Source organism: Dendropsophus ebraccatus, chromosome 5 (genome assembly GCF_027789765.1).
Source record: "Dendropsophus ebraccatus isolate aDenEbr1 chromosome 5, aDenEbr1.pat, whole genome shotgun sequence".
NCBI classification, from domain to species: Eukaryota; Metazoa; Chordata; class Amphibia; order Anura; family Hylidae; genus Dendropsophus; species Dendropsophus ebraccatus.
Genome location: NC_091458.1, coordinates 121159260 through 121184084, shown reverse-complemented (window position 1 = coordinate 121184084; position 24825 = coordinate 121159260). Strand labels below are relative to the sequence as shown.

Here is a 24825-nt window from a genome sequence, read left to right as displayed (position 1 = left end):
TCTCTTTCCAGTCTAACATGGTGCTCTCTGCTGCCACCTTTCACAGACAGAGGTGGCAGCACTGGGTCAGACTCCACTACCTGCAGGGGATGAATACTGGAAAGTGTGAGATTTTAAATACAAGTAATTTACAAATCTGTATTAATTTTCTTAATTTTTTTTAATTTGCGGATTACTCCTTTAAAGGGGTAGTCAACTCAAACATAACTTTTCATATGTTGCTGCCCATGGTGAGTATAACAGTTCCTTTTATACTTATTATCTATTCAGTCTACTTCCCCCAGTTCTGAGCTTCCGCTGACTGCTGAGGACACAAAAATCTGTGTGACCCTTTATCACTAATAGTATTTGCTTCAGCGTGCTTTTGTATTTGATTTACCCCTGACAGGAAGTTAAAAAAAGAAGAAATACAAAATGTGTGTTGCAGGAGTGCTGAGGAAGGGGAGTAGGCAGGGTGGGAGGGCTGTAATAAACAGCTGAGGGAAAGAACATGCTATATGTTTCTGCAGCATTTCTATCTTTGATGTCTGATTTCGGAGTACCCCATTAATTTCAGCTGATATCATCCTTCTAAAAACACAGTAAAAATAGCGAGCCAAATTAACACTTGAGGGATATTAGTTGGTTTTTTTTTAGTACTAAAAAATTACTAAAAGTAATTTTTAAAAGTACTAAAAATTCTGTTTTAGTTGACATTAAAACTCCCAGTAGTGCAACAACTCCCAGACTAAAGCAATGGCTCCCTGTATGTAACCCACAATTGCTTATTATGTACAGTAAATGCCTCTAGGCGTATTGATTGTCAGATTATTACAGTAATGAGTAATACAGTGCCTATGCCAACAAGCATGACACCAGGCTCAAAAGCCAATACTTGAACAATGTAGAGAGTAATCATGGCGCTCACTCGATGTTGCTACAAGTTATCACAGTCTAACTGATCCGTAGAGGACCATCGGTAGTAGGGATCCCTAGGACTGTGTTCCCATGGCTAAAGAAGTCTGGTAATGGTATTTCAGTAGTGCCGAGGTCTACTATGTTGAAATATCAAAAGCCAGTACTAATGCACAATTGTAATCTACTGCGTTGATCTAATATAAAAAAGCATTCGTCAATCACCACTCTCTGGATTGGTCACTGCAGGACTCACAGGGCAGTGGAGTCAAAAAGCAGGTGTAGTTAGGTTCTCCACTCGTCTCTTTCAATGTGTTTTAATGCACATCCAGTGTCTCTTTAGGTTGCCTGAGCACGTGTGGTCTAATTCTCTCCCTGCAAACTTTCCGCTCACTTTCGCCCTTAGCAGGGCAACCTAACAAGAGAAACCCCATGCTACTGTCCACTCAAGTGTCCCTAAACCTATTCCTAAATCACTACCTAAACACATTTCTTCCCATGCTTTTTGAAATTTATCAGTGGATGTTGCAGGATTAAATTATTCACCCGTAGATATGTATTCTTGGGGTTAGGGTTAGCTGACTGGCGCAATTGTAGAGATGGAAATAAATAATGGATGGAAGCCAGTAGTACCGGCTACATACATCGTACTGGTAATGCTGGGTTATTGTTGTTTTTCGTACATCTTCTCTTATGTACGAAAAACATTCTTGTCCCTCTTCCTTCTGCTTTTAGTGAATGAGCAGTTGATTTGGCCTGGAACTGTATTATTGGTTCCTGAATACAAGTTCATGAATACTATTTTAGCATTCCGAGTCTAACAGTCATTGGAATTATACCTATGCCATGTTGTTTAAGTGCCTGTTTTTGAAAGGTCATTCTTGTAAGGCATTTCAGTGAGATCTATGATGACAGTGACTATTGTTCTTGTGATTAAAGTCTGTCTTGAAGCAACAGAAGCCATTCAGTATATGTACTCTTTTGGAAAGAATTCTGTTTAAATTACTTAAAGAACCTGTATTTACAGTAACTTTAGAATATTAAAGGGGTTATCTAACGTCTAAAAAGTTTTTATATATTGCTCTCCTGTCGGTAAACATTATAAACATGTTATGCTTACCTTTCTGTGCTCCTCCGCTATCCTGATGCAGCCTCTCTGGTGTCCTCCGCTAACTGCAGGTGCCGCTACTTCCAAGACTAACTGGTCTCTGCATTGACAGTCCACTCATCCAAGCACTGACTGAGAGAGGACAGCGCTACAACCAGTAATTGGCTGAGCAGGCTGTCACTTCTGAGATTTGTTTTGGAAGTAGTGGAGCTGCAGTCGGCGGGGGGGACCGAGGCCACATCAGGACACCAGGGGAGCGCGGAGAGGTAAAGCATAACATGTTTATTATGTTTACCAAGAGTGCAGCAATGTATAAAAATATTTAAATGCTGGATAACCCCTTTTGAACAATAAATTACTTTTTCCACCACTGAAGAACAGCTCAGTATGGATGTTTATTCATTCTTGTTCCTCTCTGCTTCCAGGACTCCTCTACATACAGCTATTCTTTCTAGAAATGAATACGTGTTTAACCAGCTGCTTCAATGCAAACAGTAAGTAATAACATATTGATGTCATTTTAGCTGGTTTATTGCTGTATTCTTTAAAATCCTTCAGACCAGTGATAATATTTAACAACTAAATTAAGTGCACGCCGCAGCCGAGAGATACGTTTTTCTTTTGACACAAAAATTTTGGCTCTTGATTTGAAGATACCTAGTTTTAGGCTGGGGCTGCAGTACAACATATGTAGTCTGTAGGAGTATATAATTCCATGATAATTCTTACCCGTGGCATAATTTATGTAAGTGATTTACATGTAGCACTGGTGGCAGGCCCGCCGGCCCCCATTGTGACGTAACCCCCTCCACTCTGTTACGCAGCTTCATTAGAATGAATGGAGCCTTGTCAATAGAGGGGAGGGGAGATTGTCACACTGGGGGCCGGCGGGCCCACCTCCAGTGCTTCACGCCTGCCCGGTGCTCGGGAATAGACCAGCACCGTGCACAGTAACTGTGGCGGTTCAAAAAAAGAACCGTGGCATCAGCATCCCCATTCTGGCGCCGGTCTGTTCATGTAAAAAATAAAAAAATAAAAATTTTTTATTATTGGTACATTCGCTTTAAACTAAATTCACTTAGCTATGGGTAGCCAGACAGTTAAATGACTCACAGATCAGTGGGGAATATTATATTAAATTTTATCCCCTATCTTCAGAATAAGGGATTCTAGCAGATCGGTGGAGGGGCAACCTCTGGGACCCCGACCGATCCCAAAAATGGAGGACAAATATCCACATGCTTTATTCATTCTTTGTAGACCTTCAGGATATTGCCAGGCTCAACACTTGAGGGTTAATGATAACAATGTATGCTTTGTCACATTTGAATGATTCATCTCCCTGTAAAGTAAGATTACATGTATTTTACTTTGTATTTTATGTCCTCTTGAGCTCCAATTAATGGATGGACTTTGTTAATGTCTTTGCCAGATTAGATTTAGAACTAAAGGATCATGAAGGAAGTACAGCTTTGTGGCTCGCTGTCCAATACATTACAGTGTCCTCTGACCAATCTGTGAACCCATTTGATGACCTCCCTATTGTAAATGGAACTTCATTTGATGAGAATAGCTTTGCAGCAAGACTGATCAAACGTGGCAGCAACACAGATGCCCCTGACACAGTAACAGGTAAACACAAGAGGTTTGTATTCACTGCTGTTTTATGTTCAATCAGTAATAAAGCTTCTTGTTTCAAGGGTTTTATTTAATTTTCAATATCCCCAACCTTATTATCTACATAAGGGTTATACTCCTGATCAGATATGTTACCATTAGAGCAGGGCTCCAGATGGCGACCAAAATGGTCGCCAATGCGACTGACATCTTGCAAATGGCGCCCAGATTTATTAAGAAAGGATCTAAAGGAGGAGGCTGCCGTGGCCTCTGCACACAGTAAGTCCCATTTAACATAACATTAATTTTACATGTTTTAAAATGTTGGCGACCAAATATTCTATTTGGCGCCTAAATTTTTCAGGTTAGGAGCCAATGGCTCCTAGGTAAATTTTTTAGTCTGGAGCCCTGCATTAGAGGAATAGTTCATCAGAATTTTTTTTAATCAACTTGTGCCAGAGATTTGTAATTTACTTCTATTAAAAAAATCTCCAGTCTTCCAAAACTTATCAGCTGCTTTATGTCCTGCAGGAATTGTTATTCTTTCCAGTCTGAGAGCAGGAGAGGTTTTCTATGGGAATTTGCTACTGCCCTGGACAGTTCCTGATGTGGACAGAGGTGGCAGCAGAGAGCACTGTGTCAGACTGGAAAGAATACACCACTTCCTGCAGGATATACAGCAGTTGATTTGAAAGAAAAATTATTTTGGTAAACTGCCCCTTTAAGTCCAAACCAAACAGACTTGTTAAACCCTTTAAGTTGTTTCAAATGAATGTGTGACCATACAGTATATGAGTATATCAAATTCTCTTATGCAGTTTTTGAAACCTAAAAGAAGTGTAAATCATAATGGGAGTTAAAGTATAAAAGAAAGATACAACTTCTCCTCTGCTAGATTTAGCTTTGAAACCACATCACAAAAAAGTGAACAAAACTTAAATGGTTAAGAGCCCCCTAAAACAGTGGATATATTACACAGCAGGAAACCAGTCCTCTTGTTGACGTGTGAAAAGCACACGTGAACGATAATCATTTAGTGTAATAGCAGACGATTAAACGACCAATGAGAAATTGTTGGTCGTTTGATAGAATTTGGACCTATTTTAATCGCTGATAGTTTGCAGGGTGTTCGCCATAGCGATCATTTGAGATTGTTAATTGTTGAAAAATCGCTTTGTGGAATAGTACGCTAAGGGTCTGAGTGGCATGGACCAAATTCTGCAACTCAGTATATCCAAAATGGCTAGTCTATATATCTTATAACCCCTTTAATATCTCTGTGTCGTTGACCTTCAAAATATCCATCATTTAAGAAAAACCTGTTGTACTCATGTATCAAAGTCCAGAAAAATCTTACAGCTGTCTGTAAATATTGTGTATATCAAGCTATCTACGTACATACATGTTATTATACATAATACACCTTTTTCCCCCTTAATTTAGGTAACTGCTTGTTACAGAGAGCTGCAGGGGCAGGAAATGAGGCTGCTGCTCTTTTTTTGGCAACCCATGGGGCTAAAGTCAATCATAAAAATAAATGGGTAAGTTCTGTATAGTAAACAGCGTTTTACATTGATTATACACCTGGCCCTCGTTGGAGGAGTATTTGGAGTAACTTTTATATGTAAACGTTGTCAGTGCCTTAGGGACATATTACACGCCCCGACGATCAGTGTAAGCAAGTGCCTATCTGCCGATTATTGCTCCTTAGGGCCCTTAGTGATTATTAATGACCACAGGTTAGGATCAAGCAGTATTTACATCTGTATCATGACTTCAGTTTTTAACAGACCACAGTTCTTTGCCAGTTGTTTTGTAGGACTAATCCAATTGGCTGTATGATAGGGTTTTCTGGGGTTCCATTGTGGTTTCTTGCCCTCTGATAAATCCAACACTTCAGTTCTGACAAACTTGCTGACGTGAACAAAAGCTTTATTTCATGAGTATGGTGTTGTTCTTCTAGGGAGAGACGCCATTACACACCGCTTGCCGACATGGGCTTCCCAACCTTACCACAGAGCTGTTACAACAAGGAGCTAATCCAAACCTACAAACACAAGAAGCCTGTCCTGCTCCTAAAGGATCCTCACCGACCAGCCCATCAGCCAGCACATACTTACAAACCCCACTGCACATGGCAATAGCCTACCACCATCCAGATGTTGTGACAGTGATATTAGAGCAGAAAGGTGAGAGTCCCTCCTTATGGTAAACTTACAAAGTGTATCAATGGTTTTATTGCAATATATAAAATGTCTTTATATATTTTCCTAAAGCCAATGCTCTCCATGCAACAAATAATCTTCAAATCATTCCCGACTTCAGCCTGAAGGACTCCAGAGAACAAACTGTACTGGCACTGGCCTTATGGACAGGTAAGGGACAGAAACAGAGAATATTTTTGTCAGCAAAAGACCACCTGGTCCATCTAGTCTGCACTTATTTTATTTCCTTAGTTACTGTAGACTATAAGTGAAGTAATATTTTCGCTCTGTTTTTGTGTTTGATTTCTTATTAAAAAAAAAAAATACTTCCATCCTGAACTATGTTTAATATAAGTTTTGATCACACCCCCCCCCCTCCATTCTTTTCTTCAGACTATACAGATTTAGTTCCTTAAGTCTTTCTTGATATGTTTTATGTTTAAGACCCTCCACCATTTATGCAGTCTGTCTTTGGACCCATGTTAATTTTGTTTCATCAGGGTGTTGGTTTTTAGTTGATCAATTATCTTTAAAAAAATATTTTTCAAAATTAGTACATCATTGTCTGCTGAGGCATGGCACCAGACTCCTCTTGAAGGGGGGCCCTCAGATCATTGAGTTTCTAGGGTACAGTGTCACAAGCCTCTACACAGTGACAGCTGATCCCATAGGTTCTCTATGGGATTCTGGTCTGGATAAAGTGCAGGCCACTCTATTTGAGGTCCCCCAGTCTCCAGCAGCCATTCCCTAATGATGCGATCTCGATAAGCTGGAGCATTGTCGTCCATGAACCTGAAATTAGGCAGCTGTGTTGTTCATGCAGAGGTACAAAGACTGGATTAATGTTATTAAAGTAGCATGGACTTGTCACTGTACCATTCACAAAATGAAGAGCAGTTCTGTACTGACTAGACACACCTGCCCACACTGTAACGCCATCACCAAAGGGAGCATCTATGCTGGGTGAGGTACCAGTGGGCCTGAGTGCTTTTCACTGATGAAAGTTGATTCACACTGAGCAGAAATGATGGCCACCAAGGAGAGCTCTATGCCACTTTTGTTACCAGACGAGCCTTTGTTGGTGATGGTGTTACAGTGTGGACAGGTGTATCGATTGAATGTAGAACTGCCTAACACTTTGTGACTGGTACAGTGACAAGCCCATACTACTGAGTAGTCTAATATGTGAATCTAGTGTTTTCTCTGGCCACAAAGTCTGCACATTGCTCAGGCAGTTTCTCAGCTCTTCCTGCTCACTCGCCCCCCCCTCAGCCCCTCTCCCCTCCATAAGCTTTCAATGGGCAGTACAAACCCGTTTTCACTCTGCTTCTCTGTGATGTAGACAGCTTTCCCTTGATAATGAACAGCCTTGTGAGTACAGAAGGAAGCCTTACAATGTAATTATTTCTTTAGGCATGCATGTCATTGCTGCTCAATTGCTTGGATCAGGTGCCTCCATCAATGACACCATGTCAGATGGACAGACCCTGCTACACATGGCAATACGAAGACAAGACAGTAAGAGTGCTCTCTTCCTACTGGAACACCAAGCTGATATAAATATCAGGTATGACTCAGAGTGTCGGGCAAATGGAATGCTAATTGTGTTTTGTCTTATTTCACAATGTTGGGGCTGTATTACACGGCCTGGTGCGCAGTGTAAGCGAGTACTGATCTGCTAGGTTGGTGCTCGCTTACTGAGCCTATTACGAGGCTCAATAGTCGTGCACCAAGGGCTGCACAGACATTGTTCGCTATGTCTGTGCAGCCCATGCTGGTATTGCTGGCCCTTGTAGCGTGTATACAAAATAATAAAGCTATACTTACCTCTCCAGGCTCCCTCCTGGCCTTTCCCTGCTCACTGCAGCCACCACTGACACTTCCGACACATCTCTGCAGTGGCAGGCTGCTCAGCTAATCACTGACCGAGATGGGACAACGCTGTGGCCGGTGATATGGGTGAGCAGCCTGTCATTGCAGAGACATGTCAGAAGTGTCAGCGGCGGCTGCAGTGAGCAGGAAAAAGCCTGGTGGACACAGGGGACCCTGGAAAGGTAAGTATACATCTTTATTATTTTCTATAAACTTTAATCGGCTGTCACTTTATTACACAGAGTGCAGTTGGCAGCCACTGATTGGCTCCTCAGCTGATGTTGTCTTTATTACACGAGGCGATATCTGTCCAAATTGGCCTGATTCTGTGTAATAGGGCCCTTACTCTTTGCACCCTTAACAGGTAGCTATTTGAAGGGCACATGGAGCTGTACTATTTGTTGTGGCTGTGCTAGGTAGTACACTTTGCTACAGCTTAATACTAAAGTGCCAACATCTTGTCTAATAATGACTATCTATTCTGAGGATTAGTTGTTAGTTCCAAAGTACTGGAAAACCCCATTAAAGTTTTTCTGGACCAACCAAGGTACATACTAGCCATTTTCTAAGTCTTATAATATTAGTGCCCTTACAATTGCTCTAGTGTCTTTCTGACCCAGGAGATTATCGTATAATTTAAAGCGGAAGTCACAGAAATGTAAATTTGTGTTTGGAACAGCAGATTTTGGAAGCAAAGTGCTGACTGCTCTACAGGTGATTTCTGTGACATTTTTTTAAATTTTAGAACCCAAGATGGGGAAACTGCACTTCAGCTAGCCATTAAAAACCAGCTTCCTCTTGTGGTTGATGCAATTTGCACGCGAGGGGCAGACATGTCGGTTACTGATGAACAAGGGAACCCTCCATTGTGGATTGCGCTGGAAAATGAACTGGAGGATATTGCATCCACTCTGGTAAGATAAACCTATTCCTCAAATAGTTTTATTTTTGCCTTTTAGTTGTTTTATCCTTGTTAATTATATCTGACTGATGTGAACAGTTCATATGAATAGGATAGCAAAACCTTGTGTTTATCTCCATCAGAGTTTGTCAGAGATAGCAATATCCCTCAAACCCAAGACAACCCCTTTATCAAATGAGTATTTTGCTTCCTACGATAGGTGAAAAGATGTTTTTTGGTATTCACCCCCTTCCCCATTCTGGATAGAAGTGCAAGAGCAGGACAGTATGTATTAAGTAATGTGCATGAGAATTCATTATATTTCTTATCTTAGGTAAGACATGGATGTGATGCCACATTTTGGGGGCCTGGTCCAAGTGGATGTCTACAGACTCTTCTGCATAGAGCCATAGATGAGAACAGAGAGCAGGTGGCTTGCTTTCTTATACGCAGGTTAGTGCTATGTATTGTATACTGCTTTGCTTTGGGAGAAACCTAGGCTCATTCCATGTTTTCCAGGACTTCCTAGGGCTGCATTCACCTGCTGGAGGTTCCCTCATCTCTAGTGATAACTTCTTATGTTGGGAAAGCCCCTTTCATTAGGATATTAATATTCTTCTACATTTCTCAAAAGCCTTTCTTGTTCTCTTTCAGTGGCTGTGATGTAAACAGTCCTAGAAAACCAGGACCAAATGGAGAAGGGGAAGAAGAAGCTAGAGACGGGCAGACACCTTTGCACTTGGCAGCAAGTTGGGGATTAGAAGAAGTAGTTCAGTGCCTTTTGGAGTTTGGTGCCAATGTGAATGCACAGGTATAATATTAGTAATAATAATAAAATAAGCTGCTATGGAACAAAATCATCAGTCAGCGCAAAATCCACCACACATGTACAGTGCTTTGCAAGCTAAATATTATTAATCAGTATATAATAGTTTAGCTATGAGGGAAGCCGTGATTTGTTTCTTATGTTATAGCAATATTAAGTTCCATCTTTGTATTACAGGATGCAGAAGGAAGAACTCCAATTCATGTTGCCATCAGCAACCAGCACCGTGTAATTATTCAGTTATTGATCTCACACCCCGAAATCAGGCTGAACGTGAGGGACAGACAGGGAATGACTCCTTTTGCGTGTGCTATGACATTCAAGAATAACAAAGCTGCAGAAGCCATTTTAAAACGGGAACCCGGAGCAGCTGAGCAGGTAAGAAGATGGCTTACACAGTGTCACAAGGGCCATTATGTTTCTCCATAACAGATTTAGGCCATGTTCCCACTGTGTAAGTTCTGTAGTAATCACGGCCGTTGTAACAACGGCCGTGATTACTACGGAACTTACGTAGTGCTGACTTCTAAGGAATCTATGTATACACTCCGGCTGCAAGAAACTGACATGTCAGTTTTCTGCTGACACTATTCAGACAACCTGTTAGTTCACACAATGGAGAATGCGGCTCCAGGCACACCCTCCATTGTGTGCAGTGGGGAATTCGGATGCGGGCGCGCACGGATACTCCTGTATCCGAATTAAGCAGCAGTAAAGATCATCCGGCCGGTTCTGCAGTATCGGCTGGGATGATCTTTTCTGACACCGGCCGGGTCACGGAACGGCCGATGTCTTACTGAGTGGGAACATGGCCTTAAATAGTTCAGCTGACAGTTATCTCCCCTGATTTTGTTCAAATACCAAACAATGTTCAAATACCAAACAAAACTTCAGGGGGAAATTTTTGTTCCAATAACAAAGTGTTCAAACACCGAGGTGTTTGGAAACCGAGGTATTAGTGTATTTCAGTTTCTGTAGTGACCTAAAGGTGGTGTCTGGTTTAGAAAAAGTATTTTTAAATAACCTGGGTTGCTACAATGGGGTCCTTTGTCCAGGGCCTTTTTTATTTGTTAGCCAGAGCAGATAGTGGCCGCACAGAGAATCTCTTGCTCTCTTTGTGGAAGTCCCAGCCCTTTCCCATATTTATTATGCAGCCTACTCACTGACTTTACTTGCCATTTGTTTGTCTTGTTGTAGCATGGGAAATAAAGAATTGCTTTTAGGTTACAGCTGGTTTTTGTTACTACTGAAGATTCTTAGTGCATATTATTGTGTGTTCTTTTGTTTTTCTCACTTAGGTGGATAACAAAGGAAGGAACTTTCTTCATGTGGCAGTGCAGAATTCTGACATCGAGAGTGTGCTGTTCCTGATTAGTGTGCAAGCCAACGTCAACTCGAGAGTGCAGGATGCTTCCAAGTTAACTCCTCTCCATCTGGCTGTGCAGGCCGGATCTGAAATTATAGTCCGCAACCTGGTATGCATTGTAATGTCTAGATTTATAGATCAAAGGATCAATTACACGTGTGTACGATTTACCCAAAACCTAATTCTGTTTTTCGAAACTGCACTGTTTTTCCATCTTGGCATGAATAAGATGCCAGTCTGCTGGCAAAAGACACTGCATTGTTTTATTTTGTTGATGTAGAGTTGTCTAGATCAATAATGTCTGTGATCTGCTTTGTTAGCTTCTTGCAGGTGCCAAAGTGAATGAACTGACAAAACATCGTCAGACCGCCCTTCACCTTGCAGCACAACAAGACCTCCCCACGATCTGTTCTGTGCTGTTGGAGAATGGAGTTGATTTTGGAGCTGCAGATGAAAATGGGAATAATGGTAATTCTAAGAGTTAAAAGGTGTCATGGCACAACTCCTTCCTTAAAGATGTCCTGTTGATCAGCTGGTGGCTGGGAGTCCGGCTCCTAAAGAGTGATATGCCACTATCATCATATTCTCTAGATGTGGACATCTGTTTTACAGAAAGAGCTGTGGTTACTGAATTGCTGACCATTCTGGCTAATAGAGGGGGTTCCAAGAAGGGCACTACCTCTTATCATTTCCATATTTAATGATTAGGGCATATGGTCAGGGGTGTCCACACATAAGACAATTTTTTCATAGGGAATGTCTCATGTATTTTATCGTTCTCATTACTTATATTTTAGTATGTACAAGTGAAATAAAGTATAATATCATATATACATATATATATAACAACTATATTGTAAAAAAAATTATTGGGTTGGCCTTATTAAAGACCCACACTATTGTTCTGTATGAATAGATGGTGCAGCAGGTAGTATGAGCCTTATAGCTCCTGAAATGATTGAGAATCAGTTGACTGAGTAACGCCATAGACTATTAAAGTCTCTAGTGAAATAACAGAATATAGCCTGTCCTTCAGATGACACGTGAGAAGCAAACAGAGCTTTATATATTGTTACTGTCTCCTCTAGACTTCCAGGAATACAGTAACTCATCCACTCTTTAAAGAGGTATACCGTGAAATAACTTGCATAACTATTCTCAGAAGGTAAAAAACCCTCTAACCACCTCCATTGCCTTTCCCGCTGCCACCCTTCTCACAGAGCCTGATATAGCTGCACAGCACATCCAGGGTTGAGGTCGACATGGGGAGTTGCTGCAAGGAACTCTTCCCTCCTGCTGAAGCATAGTTAGGCATAAAAGTAACTCCCCAGAATACTGCTTTTAGGGTAATGAGAGTATTTATTCTGTCCCAGTCTATACAGCGAAGCTGACAAGTGAACTGCAGTAAACAGGGGGCTTCAGCCTACAGTGACTGTATAGTGGTCAGTGTAAAGACTGGAGCATTTCAGTTTCTTAAATAGTAACCAAAAGGTTTTACCCCATGCTTGACCCTTGTGGCCTGACACATTTACTGTATATCATTTCTGCCAGATATTATTTCCATATAATACATTTTTAACGTATCTTGTCCCAAATTCTCATGCTATAACCAGTATGTAGTTACTGAGTTTCAATGCGAATAACTTGTGTGATCTAAAAGTGTGGCAAAGTCATATAAGTAGATGACAGATCAGGAGCGTAGCTGCTGGTCACTTGGTATTGCTATTGTAGATTTATGGGAAATGTAAAAACACATTCATGCTAGACTTGGTATACATCTCAACAAGTGTGTTTTTTATTGTTCATCTTTTACAGCACTTCATCTGGCAGTGATGCATGGCCGCTTGAACAATATTCGCTGTCTTTTAACAGAATGTAATGTTGATGCAGAGGCACTTAACTTGAGGTAAGCAGACAGTATTAGAGATCAGTGAACCTCAATCGCACTCAGGTTTTGAACCCGAACTCTCTGTGTTTGATTACCGATGGCTGGAGAAGTTAGATGCAGCCCTAGGGAGTCCTTGAAAACGTGGATACAGCCATGGGCTGTGTCCATGAGAGGGGCTTGCTATATACTGTAATTTGGCAGCAGACAATACTTCCATTGAAGTCCTTCAGATTTGTGTGTCCCCTGTAAGATAGCATCTGTAATGATATATTGTGTACCCATTATGTATGCAGGAAGAAGTGCTGCAGTTCTTTGGCTATGAAAAATTGTAGTGTTGCCAAGGGGACATTCACACGTTATGTGGACGTTGTTCTACAGAACGGACTTCAGAACTCCCAACGTCATAATTTATGATGATGCTGGGAGCTGTGAAACAGTTTAAATCTTCATGCTACTAGCACATCTTCACCATGACCCTAGCACATGGTTAGTGCACGGACCGTAACTGCGGTACATGTAAATGGCCTCTTTCTACCATTAGGGTCCATTCACGTCTACAGAATCTGCAGCAGATTTAATGCCGTGTACAGTCATTTAGTCACATTGATATCTGCAGCATCAAATCTGTGCTTCAAATTTGCGCCATCACTGTCACTGTCCTCCTTTCTTAGAGAAAAAAAACTTTAATATATCATGGCATGCCAACAAATAACACATTTATTTTGACAGGGGCCAATCGCCAATACATATTTTAGGGCAGTATGGGAAGGAAAACGCAGCTGCTATCTTTGAACTCTTCTTGGAATGTATGCCAGAATATCCACTAGATAAACCAGATTCGGAAGGAAACACAGGTGATTATATTTATTAATAAAGAATGTATTTTGTTAGGTTTTTCTTTGTAGTATTTGTTGAACTTATTGAACATTAGCAGTCTGGGGTGCAACAGGCTTTGTAGTAGTCTGCAGTCAGGGTGGTACACTTACCATACACTCTTGTGGAAACCATTTAATGGGAGGACTGGTAGATTGTATTGATATACATCGCCAGGTGTGGGTAGCCCAGGGGTAAATGTTAACTTTACGACTCCTATATATTAAGTATATATTTTGGCAGGAAAGCCTCTTTAAAACTTTGATCAACCTTGTGATAAGTGCCTAATAGTGTATATTTTGATGATTTTAAACAGTATTACCCTTTCAGATTTGCTTATTATTATAATTTTTCTCATTAAAGCTTTGTGATTTATCTTTCTAGTCCTTCTCTTGGCCTACATGAAAGGAAACGCCAATCTCTGCCGAGCCATTGTGAAAGCTGGGGCTAGACTTGGAGTTAACAACAACCAAGGGATCAACATATTCAACTATCAAGTCGCTACAAAACAGCTTCTCTTTAGACTTCTAGGCAAGTTATACTAAGACTAAAACATCTGTATAAGTAGACAGTTCATGTATAAGGGCCCTATATTCAGGGCTGTGGAGTCTGAGTTGGAGCTAGTTTTGGCTGGAGTCGGAAAAAATGTACCGACTCCGACAGCTTTAAAAAAAAATCTTTAAAAAATGTAGAATTGAATTTTGATATGAATTTTACAAGTTTTGCTCATGAATATATATTATGAGCAACATTCTGATAGGACAGTGGCTCTATTACATAAGGGGGTCAGGGAATATATCAGTAATAGGACACTGGCCCTATTACATAAGGGTGGTCATGGAAAAGTTGTCGGTCACTATTTGGCAGTTTGTTTCTGAGCTGGAAGAGTCCATTGTGTGGGGGGAGATCTGTGCTGTTCTCTTCCTGAATGCTGGATGACTGTATATGAGCAGCAGTGTAATATGAAGATATCCTGTGTAATAGGAGGAGGAGAAGACATAAGTAGTGTAGGTGTAACTTCTGTCCTCAGTGTGGTGTTTTCTCTCTGGGAGAAGATTGTGTGTCTTCAGTGTTCTATGGCTGCAGTAGGCTGTGTGTGTGCGCTATGGCTGCAGTAGGCTGTGTGTATGTGTGCTATGGCTGTAGTAGGCTGTGTGTGTGCTATGGCTGCAGCAGGCTGTGTGTGTGTGCGCTATGGCTGCAGTAGGCTGTGTGTGTGTGCTATGGCTGCAGCAGGCTGTGTGTGTGCTATGGCTGCAGCAGGCTGTGTGTGTGCTATGGCTGCAGCAGGCTGTGTGTGTGCTATGGCTGCAGCAGGCTGTGTGTGTGCTATGGCTGCAGCAGGCTGTGTGTGCTATGGCTGCAGCAGGCTGTGTGTGTGCTATGGCTGCAGCAGGCTGTGTGTGCTATGGCTGCAGCAGGCTGTGTGTGCTATGGCTGCAGCAGGCTGTGTGTGCTATGGCTGCAGCAGGCTGTGTGTGTGCTATGGCTGCAGCAGGCTGTGTGTATGTGTGCTATGGCTGCAGAAAGCTGTGTGTATGCGTGCTATGGCCGCAGCAGGCTGTGTGTGTGTGTGGTGTGCACTATGGCTGCAGCAGGCTGTGTCTGTGTGTGTGTGTGTGTGCTATGGCTGCAGCAGGCTGTGTGTGTGTGTGCTATGGCTGTAGCAGGCTGTGTGTGTGCACTATGGCTGCAGCAGGCTGTGTGTGTGTGTGTGTGTGCGCTATGGCTGCAGCAGGCTGTGTGTGTGTGCTATGGCTGCAGCAGGCTGTGTGTGTGTGCGCTATGGCTGCAGCAGGCTGTGTGTGTGTGCGCTATGGCTGCAGCAGGCTGTGTGTGTGTGCGCTATGGCTGCAGCAGGCTGTGTGTGCGCTATGGCTGTAGTAGGCTGTGTGTGTGTGTGCTATGGCTGCAGCAGGCTGTGTGTGTGTGTGTGCTATGGCTGCAGCAGGCTGTGTGTGTGTGTGCTATGGCTGAAGCAGGCAGTGTGTGTGTGCTATGGCTGCAGCAGGCAGTGTGTGTGGTATGGCTGCAGCAGGCTGTGTGTGTGTGCGCTATGGCTGTAGTAGGCTGTGTGTGTGTGTGTGCTATGGCTGCAGCAGGCTGTGTGTGTGCTATGGCTGCAGCAGGCAGTGTGTGTGTGTGCTATGGCTGCAGCAGGCAGTGTGTGTGTGTGCTATGGCTGCAGCAGGCTGTGTGTGTGTGTGCGCGTGCGTGCCCCCACAGTGACCTTCTATATCATTATGTGTGACCCCCTGTATATCACTATGGCTGACCTCTATTTCACAGGTATCTGGCATTGTTAGCAGTGTTTTTTTTAAGTATGGTGAATATTTAGTTAGAAACATAGAAGACTGTCAGCAGGAAAAGACCACCTGCTCCATCTAGTCTAGTTGTAAGTAGTTCAGGACATGGAGGCTGGAGACTGGCTGCATACACTGCACACACAGGAGAAGCTTCCTTTGTATGTTTCAGAAGTCGCCCCAGGATCATGTAGGACATTAGGAAGAAGCTGCTGAGCCAGTGTGATAAATAACTCCCCTGGTATATGACTGGCCATTTATGAAGTCGGTCCTGATAAAATTCAGGAGTCTGAGTTGGAGCTGCGGCTTACCGACTCCACAGCCCTGCCTATATTGCCTGATGCATGGCCCGATATTAAGGAGCAAGCGAGCGCTGCTTTCTTTCTTGCTCGCTATTACATGCACCATGCATCTTTAGATTGTCCAGGTGGCCCATAGAAGATAGCCTGCTGCTGCTCCTATTACATGGAATGAGAGCCAGCAGACCGTCGCTATCATTGGTTTTCTTTCTGAACATGTTTAAAGACAACAATCGGCCAACATTGTGCATGTCAGCTGATCATTGCCTTGGAACCAATGCTTTTGAATTACACCAAATGATTATTGGCCAAATACGTCCAATAATCTCTTGGTGTGATAGGGCCCTTAATGTTGTTTTAAACTTATGGTACATTTTGCATACATTTTATAAGAATTCCTCTCTATTCCCAGACATGTTAACCCAGGAGCCTCCATGGTGTGATGGTTCCAATTGCTACGAGTGCGCTGCCAAGTTTGGCGTTACAACACGAAAGCACCACTGGTAAGATGGGTCACTTTGTACATCACATTTACCTAAATTCTCATAATATAAGTTTACTATTAGTGTGCTCATAAAATTTCATAGAATCCAATCCAGAAATTCCATTTTTGCTCTCCCATTCCTAACATTAATATTTACGCCAAATTTCTTTTCTTCCTACAGTCGACACTGTGGACGACTTCTTTGTCATAAATGCTCAACGAAGGAGATTCCCATTATCAAGTTTGATCTGAATAAACCAGTTCGAGTTTGCAACATATGCTTTGATGTTTTGACTCTTGGCGGAGTGTCTTAGTACACATGGTAGCATATTCTTGCTACATGAAGAACAGCAGCTGTGAAGGCTGATGGATTGAGCTGCCGACGTTTGCACTTCATCATGGACAAAGGACCATATTACAATATATTCCAGTATAAATAATTTGATTGTACATGTATAGGCTTTGCTAGATACTAACTGGACTTCTGAAGTGAAAACTATGTACTAGCTTGGGATGATACTGTGTTGATCTGGCTTCATAGTATGGTCTGAAGATCAATGCATCATATCCACAGTCCCTTCCTCTTAGTCCTCAAGAGCTTTTCAGGCTACCACTCATTTACATGATCTTAAAATAATGTCTTATGTGTGCTCCCATACACTGTGGGTGAATATACAAGATGAACATTTTTTTGTAATACAGGGTTTAGCTTTGAGGAAAGCCAATAAAATTGTGGCCTTAAAATGTAAGCTGTATAACCAACATTATAATGAAATCTTTATAGTACCTTCCTCCTCCTTTAGTATGCCCATATCATGAAATTGGTTTCAGCATCCATATTACCTGTTGATCAAAGGCCTTTATAATTTTAGTTGTACTTCTCAGACACTTGCACAATGTCTCTCATGTCCTCATGATACCAAGTGTTCCATGTAACAGATTTAACACGTGAGATTCTTTCAACACTAACATGTCATAAGAAACATACATTGAGCCTAATCATTTGTTATACAAATTAAATATCCAAGCTACATGGACACGATGTATGGTTTGTATTTTTTATATAAAAATATAAATATTCTGCCTCCCTTCAGAGGAAAAGCATCAAACGATGATAGTTGCTTTATGTACTTTAACCTGCACCAACATGGGCTTAAAGGAGATAGCTTTGGTCACACATACAGTGGCAAAACATCTATGATATACCTACATGGACTGTTTCACACAAGCTCCTGTCACAGTTTTAAAAAGAATAATCACAGTTCAGATCTGATCTTGTTTAGAAGAACAATGAAGGAATGAGGAGGGGAGATGTATTCATGATTTTTGTGTCCAGGTTCTGGTTGGGATACAATATGATGGTCTCCTGGTGAGTGCTTTAGGGCCTTATGACACCAAACGATTATCGGCCATACTTGGCTTATTAGCCGTTCGAGACAATAATTGTTTGGTGTTTATAGGTCCCGGCCAGTGATTGGCTGAGCGGCCTGTCTGCTTAGAGACCTCTCTGAAGCTGTAGCTGCAGGAACAGGAAGCATGCTGAGGAGAAGACTGGGAGCATGGACAGGTCATGTATTAACTGTTTGGGCTGCACGGATATCGCTAACAATGTCCGTGCAGTCTTTCCTAGACAATTATCAGGCTGTGTAATAGGCCCAGTAAATGAGCACTGATCTAGCTTGGCGCTCTTTTACAATATTGATCGGGACTTCATCAGCCCGTGTAAAAGTACCCTTAGAGCGACTCGCTGCCCCAACTGCTGATGTGATAATCTAGGGGCCATTGCATACGACAGTTGGTCACCTCTAGTGATATGAGGGACAATAACACCAGAGAGATATTTATCCTGAGCTCTCATTTGCTGCCTCTATTGGCAGGACTTCCAACTGGCATTTTTTTTTAGCATGGTAAGGGTATGTTCACACTGAGTAATTCAGGTGGAATTTTCTGCAGTGGAATCCCACCTGTCTGTGTGTCATAGCCCGTCTATGGGAGAGCATGCGCTCCTCCGCTGCCGCCTCTCTCTGCTCAAAGAGGTGAAACGTCTGGATTACTCAATGTGAACATACCCTAATGCTCACCCACACAGAGGAAAGGTTTCCCAGAAATGCCAGATTGAAACACTTCCTTGACCTGACCAGTTGCCAGTAGTAATGAGCGAAGTGGACAAGCCTAAACCCTTGGTATATGACTCCTGGTGGCTGGATGCAGCCTTAGGGGGTCCTGGAAAATTTGGATACAGCCATAGGCATCCAACTTCTCCAGCCACCAGGAGGTAAATGGCAAGCGTTCGTCGTTCATCACAAGTCGTCAGATTTATCGCCAATCAAGCATTTATGGGACCAGCTGGGATGCCAGCTTTGAAGACCTACAAGTGTGTAGGGTCTATGGGCTAAACTGCAAAATCAGTGGGCAAATGTGCTGCATGATACCATAAAAAAACCTGTATGCCTCCATGCCCAACCATATCTCATGGAATATCCAGCCTAGATATGGCCTAGCAGAGTATAAGATCTTTCTTTCAACTATACTATGTTTTCCCCAATAAACATAACCTTTCAGTCTAAGGCTGCGTTCACACTATGTATATTTCAGTCAGTATTGCAACTAAAACCAGGAGTGGATTAAAAACACAGAAAGGATCTGTTCACACAATGTTGAAATTGAGTGGATGGCCGCCATATAACAGTAAATAACGGCCATTATTTAAATATAACACCCGTTGTTTTACAATAACAGCAAATATTTGCCATTAAATGGCGGCCATCCACTCAATTTCAACATTGTGTGAACAGATCCTTTGTGTTTTTAATCCACTCCTGGTTTTGGTTGCAATACTGACTGAAATATACGTAGTGTGAACGCAGCCTAATATTGTAATCCCTTACGTATATCATCATTACAAAGAAGTTCTATTCAATTTCAACAACTCCTTATTTTGGATGTTTTAGGAGATATAAATGGCTTATGCCTCAAAATCGACCAAAAGTAGTATGTGTGCGCATAGCCATGCTGCACAACAGTAATAATGGTCTGCCAGTTCTACACTAATGAGTCCATCTTCTCAATGTAATACTTACTCATTTCAGTCTGTTATGTTTAGGTAAACTAGAAATAGAATTTATTCTTTAAGCAAGCACCAGTCAAACAGAGGGTTGCAGTCTTTATATTCCTTTAGGGAAGGATTGTCTAGATCTCCCCTGTTACTGTGTTCTTTAGAGTCTGGATTTTCTGATGGGGGACCAGTTGTCCTGACACATACGCAGCGATAGCCATCATATCCAACAAGATACAATTTTCTGGGGACACCAACCCATTCTCTTTGTATTCCACCACTACAAAAAAAAAGCATAATGGGTCAGCTACAGTCCAGTTTGCCTCTATGATTAGTTAACATGGTGTCACTTAAAGTAGGTGTACAGCAGGACTAGATACACTTTACTAGGTCCGGTAGTGCTTTTCTGTAAAACCTATGATACAACCACATACGAATGCCATCTTATGTTGTCCTTATGGTAAGCCTGGCTGAACCCGCTGAAGATGGCAGGTTCGGCCATCAGTATAAGGTGCATGGCGGCCTCCACTGACAGATGATGTTAGTGGAGGTGGGGGATAGGGTGTGTCCCTTACCCTCCCCTTCTCATAGAGACCATGAATGTTTGGCCACGACAGACTTTCATGTGTATGGGGAGGATGGAGCAGATGGACGGCAGTTATTGATGATGTATAAGCACTTTAAGGGCTCATTCACACAATCCCCTAGCCGGAGCCCACCTCTACCGCCCGGCAGCAAAGATGACAGGGGAGCATGATGTGCTCTCCTATCATTGCATCTACTACTCACCTATTCCCCTGTGCAGACCGGCTACAAGCGCTCAGCGGAAGTGGCCTGGACTACGCTGCTGGGAGAAGGCAGAGTAGTCCCGGCCACTTCTGGTGAACATGTATGCCAGTCTGCATGGGGGAATAGGTAAGTAGTTGATGCGATGACAGGAGAGCACATCCTGCTCTCCTGTCATCTCTGTGGCCGGGCGGCGGGGAGGCTGATCCGTGCCGTGATCCGTACTAGGATATGTCCTATTTTTTCGCAGTGCGGGTCACGGCACTGATCATGTGAATGGCCACATTCACTTCAATGGTCCCTAAAATTCTCCGTGGTCACGGGACGTGTGAATGCAGCCTAAGGCCCTTTTCACATAATTGTATTTTAAGGCTATGTTCACACAGTATTTTGCAACCAAAACCAGGAGTGAATTGAAAACACAGAGATGCTATGTTCACACACTGTTGAAATTTTGTAGATGACCCCAATTTCATGGAAAAACACGGCCGTTAATTCAAAACAATTATAATATATACTTCAGAATTATATAATAACTGCAACTGATTACGAATGTCCAAAGAACATGCTCGTTATTTACCACCTGCTTTTGGAAAACACGGTCGTTATTTTCTTTTTTCACCAACTGTTTTATCTTTAGCCATATCTAGTATTTTATTGTGTGTACACGTAGCCTAAGGGTGGGTTCACACTACGAAATTCTCATGGTTAAACTCCGCAGAATTCCGTCGGCTGGCCGCGCGCCTTTCTGCCGGCTCCATAAACACCATAAACACATGTCACTTCTTTCGGTGTATAGCGGTATGCGCCGGCCCATAGAATAGTGTCTATGGAGCCGGCAGAAAGGCGCGCGGACAGCCGACGGAATTCCACGGATTGATCCGCGAGAATTCTGTAGTGTAAACCCACTCTAAGGCTCAACTAAAACATAGGGCACCTGTACTGGGCAAGTTCAGGAGAATCCGGGTCAGCTATACAACACAATGGGCATTCTACGGATTCCTCATACAGTGTGGGGACCATGCCCCTTATACTGACCTGTTTCTGGAGCACCACACCCTGCTGGCACCAGAGCTAAATTCTGAGTTACATGGTGGGAACTGCTTATTCTCTTCATGTCTCTGGTTTTTTAATTTTACCCCAACATCAATGACTTCTAGTGCATCTTCTAAAGCTTTTGTCGGATTTCCATTTTCATCATAAAAGTGTCCTATGAGTTTACCTTTAAAAAAGAAAGACACTAAGTAATATGAGCTTAAGACGATAGTATCCATAATACAATGATAGGCACAACGGTCATACGTTCTTAAGGCTAGGTTCACACTGCGTTTTCAGCATCCGTTTAACGGATCCGTTTTTTTTAACGTCCAGAAAAATAGGGTCAGCAACGTTTTTTGGTCCGTTTTGGTCCGCCAAAAAAAAACGGATCCGTTTTTTTTTATAATGGAAGTCAATGGAAAAACGGATGCACACAAATGAATCCGTTTTTTGCAATCCGTTTTTCATGCGTTTTTTGCAAAAAACGGATGCGTTAAACGGATGCTGAAAACGCAGTGTGAACCTAGCCTAACCAAACACCTACCGACTGCTGCGTAATTCTTATGATAAAAGCTAAGCCAGTTGTTAAGGTGCAGCATCTGTGCAGGTGACAGCTCCGATACATCTTCTACCAGGCCGCCTTCTGTAAAGTCACCAGTCACGTAGGCTCGGGAGGCATCTCGTGCTGTATAAAATAAAGACATATAGGTTGGTTTTTAATTTGAAAGTATAAAGAATCTATACTTACCTGTCCCTGTGCCCCCGCAGCACCGCGTCACCTCTGACAGTCCCCCTCTGGCCTCCTGGATCTCCCACTGCTAAAACATCACGACCCAGATCAGGAATGCCCGCTCAGCCAGTCATATATAGGGGCGGGACACCTTTGCAGTCACTGACTGGCTGATTGAGCAATCCATCAGCTGGGTCATGACAACACAAAATTCTGGGAAAAACTAGAGCCTGGTGGCATTCAGGTGGGGATGTTATGTCACGTGATCAGGGTAGCCAACCGCCCACCTTACGTCAGAATTCTGGGTCTCTGATTTGACTTCTACCAGGGATAGGATAAAGTATTTTGGGAGACAGATAAGGCTTGGTTCACACTGCGTTTTTGCTGTCCCGTTAATGGATATATTTTTTAATTGTTACTTTTAACGTACAGAAAGACATGGTCAGCCACATTTTTGTGTTCGCTAAAAAATTATAATAGCATCTGTTCTTGCATCCATTTTTTCATCGACCACAAAGGCCAGTGATTGGCTGCGGCAGTATGACGTCACTGCTGTATTCCACCCCCCCCCCCCCCCCCCCCAGATTTTGGGGTGACTGATGTTTCAGCCAGTAGCACAACACTCCAGGGTGACCTGCCATTTATGTTTATAGGTCCCCAACAGACTCTGCTCATTTATCATGGATTTTCCGTTTATTCACTATACAGAACAGCACAGCAGATTGTACAAGGCAAAGGCTTCTCCAATGGTTTCCACTAACCCCACTGTAAGTCAATGGGATGCAGTAGGTGCTGGTTATGAACAGCCTAATTCTGCTTATCAGGAGCAATAGAAGCCTGATGAAACCGCAACGTGTGAACAGGACCATATAGCAGGGGCTTCCATGTCTCCCAGTATGCTGACTGCCCCCAGGAGCTGATGGCGTCCATATAACTATATATCTATACCTGCAAAGAAGCTGTAGGAGCCCCCGGGCCCGTAGTGCTTCCTTCCCTTGTGCACATCGAACACCTGCCCGAGCAGTGCCAGGTAGAGGCCGGGGCTGCCGTGCCCCCCGTCATACCGGGACAGCTCCTCCGGGTTCAGCAGCCGCTCCTCGCTCGCCCTGCATTTCTCTGGGAAGATGAAGCTCAATCCGGGGACCCCAGCGAAGGACCAGGGATCCGTCCGCATCACTAGCACCGCCGCCAGGCATAAAGCAGCGGCTGCCAGGTACCCGAGCATGGGCGCTGCAGAGAGCACGGCACTGTGCGAGGCTCAGCTTCTTCCGGCTGTCTCAGCACGATATCATTCCGCGGTACTGGTGCCACCTAGTGGTGATAGTCAGAATGACACGCTACAACTTTTCCTTTGATGACTGCAGTATGGAATAATACCCTTGCTGTCATCATTACACTATTATATGCCTGAAAGGCCTCATTCACACCAGGTTTCAGGGTTCCGTCCTCTGTACCTTCAGGGAATCATTTTACATGACGTGGTGTACCCTTAACCTGTTGGGGAAATTTAAAACTTTATATTTTTTTCAGTTGGCTTACTCTTGACTACTTTTTTTAAGTGGTGGGACATAGAGGGAAGGGGCTGCAGCCTGGCACATTTACCCCAGAAAGTGGTCTAAAGTATAGCTGATACCAAGCTGGCCTCTTAAGGGTGCGTTCACACGTACTGTATCCGCTGCGGAACCCTGCCCTGTACACTCTATTTGCAGACAAACTCGCAGATCTCGCGGATCTCGCTGCAAATTTGCATTGAGAAATCCGCTGCGGATCCGTTACTTGTGAACGCACCCTAAAGAGACTTTGGCAGTAGGTTTATGTTGTTCTATCAAAGAGTAGCAGAAACTGTTTAAAGAGAAGCTGAACAGAATGATGTATCACTTACGTTGTTCTGTGCAGCTGTTCCAGAGATCTCCTCCTGAGTAACATGGACAATAAGTAGTCCTCTCTATTATGTCTATGAGCCCAGAAGTCCTGGATATTCATGAGAATCAGAAAACTCCGCCCACCAGCTTCTGATTGGCAGTTACCTAGCCATGCTGTATATAGTCAGTCAACTGTCAATCAGCAGCTAGAGGGTGGTGGAAGGGTGTGGAAAGAATCCTATTCTCCAGCATATTAGGAGGACTGCTAAACAAAATGATGTAATACACTGATCTGTTCAGCATTTCTGTCACTAGTTTATGTTGTCTTCATTTAAAGCAGCAGTGACCCAGTGACCGATTCCCTTAAATGAAATTGGTGCACTATTACACTTTGATACATTCCCCCTATCATCCCCTAGTGACTACAGAAGAGCGGCAGTGTCAGAGAGACCCTGAAATGCTGCAGGCTGCAATGCTCCCTTGCTCTCCCTCCCATCCCTATTTCTGCTTCCAGCTGTCAATCACATGGGGATAGGGATTGGGAGCAGGGGAGCATTCCAGCTTGCAGCAATTCAACAACTTGGAAACGCCACTTTGGTTATTTACACTGGAGGCATTTTCTACACCCAAGAAGCACAGACAGATATATGAAAGGCACCATGTGTCTCACTATAAGTTCTATTAGCTATTAAAGTGTTACTGTAATTGCATGGCGGCAC

At 43.0% G+C, this 24825-nt stretch overlaps 2 protein-coding genes across 2 annotated transcripts in view; one reads left to right on the top strand and one right to left on the bottom strand.

Annotated features, from left to right (window-relative positions):
- The window catches only part of ANKFY1 (ankyrin repeat and FYVE domain containing 1), a 43773-nt gene extending 26101 nt beyond the window's left edge, over window positions 1-17672 (top strand). Inside the window, exons 9-25 of the mRNA XM_069971146.1 lie at window positions 2428-2496; window positions 3435-3634; window positions 5063-5160; window positions 5583-5808; window positions 5896-5994; window positions 7237-7390; window positions 8441-8609; window positions 8931-9049; window positions 9251-9407; window positions 9600-9800; window positions 10721-10897; window positions 11109-11256; window positions 12604-12694; window positions 13406-13530; window positions 13934-14080; window positions 16564-16654; window positions 16817-17672. Coding sequence (XP_069827247.1) covers window positions 2428-2496; window positions 3435-3634; window positions 5063-5160; window positions 5583-5808; window positions 5896-5994; window positions 7237-7390; window positions 8441-8609; window positions 8931-9049; window positions 9251-9407; window positions 9600-9800; window positions 10721-10897; window positions 11109-11256; window positions 12604-12694; window positions 13406-13530; window positions 13934-14080; window positions 16564-16654; window positions 16817-16949 — 2404 coding nt within the window. The 3' untranslated portion in view covers window positions 16950-17672. The remainder of the gene's footprint in view (window positions 1-2427; window positions 2497-3434; window positions 3635-5062; window positions 5161-5582; window positions 5809-5895; window positions 5995-7236; window positions 7391-8440; window positions 8610-8930; window positions 9050-9250; window positions 9408-9599; window positions 9801-10720; window positions 10898-11108; window positions 11257-12603; window positions 12695-13405; window positions 13531-13933; window positions 14081-16563; window positions 16655-16816) is intronic.
- Window positions 17673-19739: 2067 nt separating this feature from the next.
- CYB5D2 (cytochrome b5 domain containing 2) lies at window positions 19740-23536 on the bottom strand. The gene is made up of 4 exons (XM_069972466.1): window positions 23193-23536; window positions 22059-22199; window positions 21515-21698; window positions 19740-19970 (listed from the first exon to the last, which is right to left on the bottom strand). The coding sequence occupies exons 1-4, from the start codon at window positions 23467-23469 to the stop codon at window positions 19757-19759; spliced, it is 816 nt and encodes a 271-aa protein (XP_069828567.1). The 5' UTR covers window positions 23470-23536; the 3' UTR covers window positions 19740-19756.
- Between the last annotated feature and the right edge of the window lie 1289 nt (window positions 23537-24825).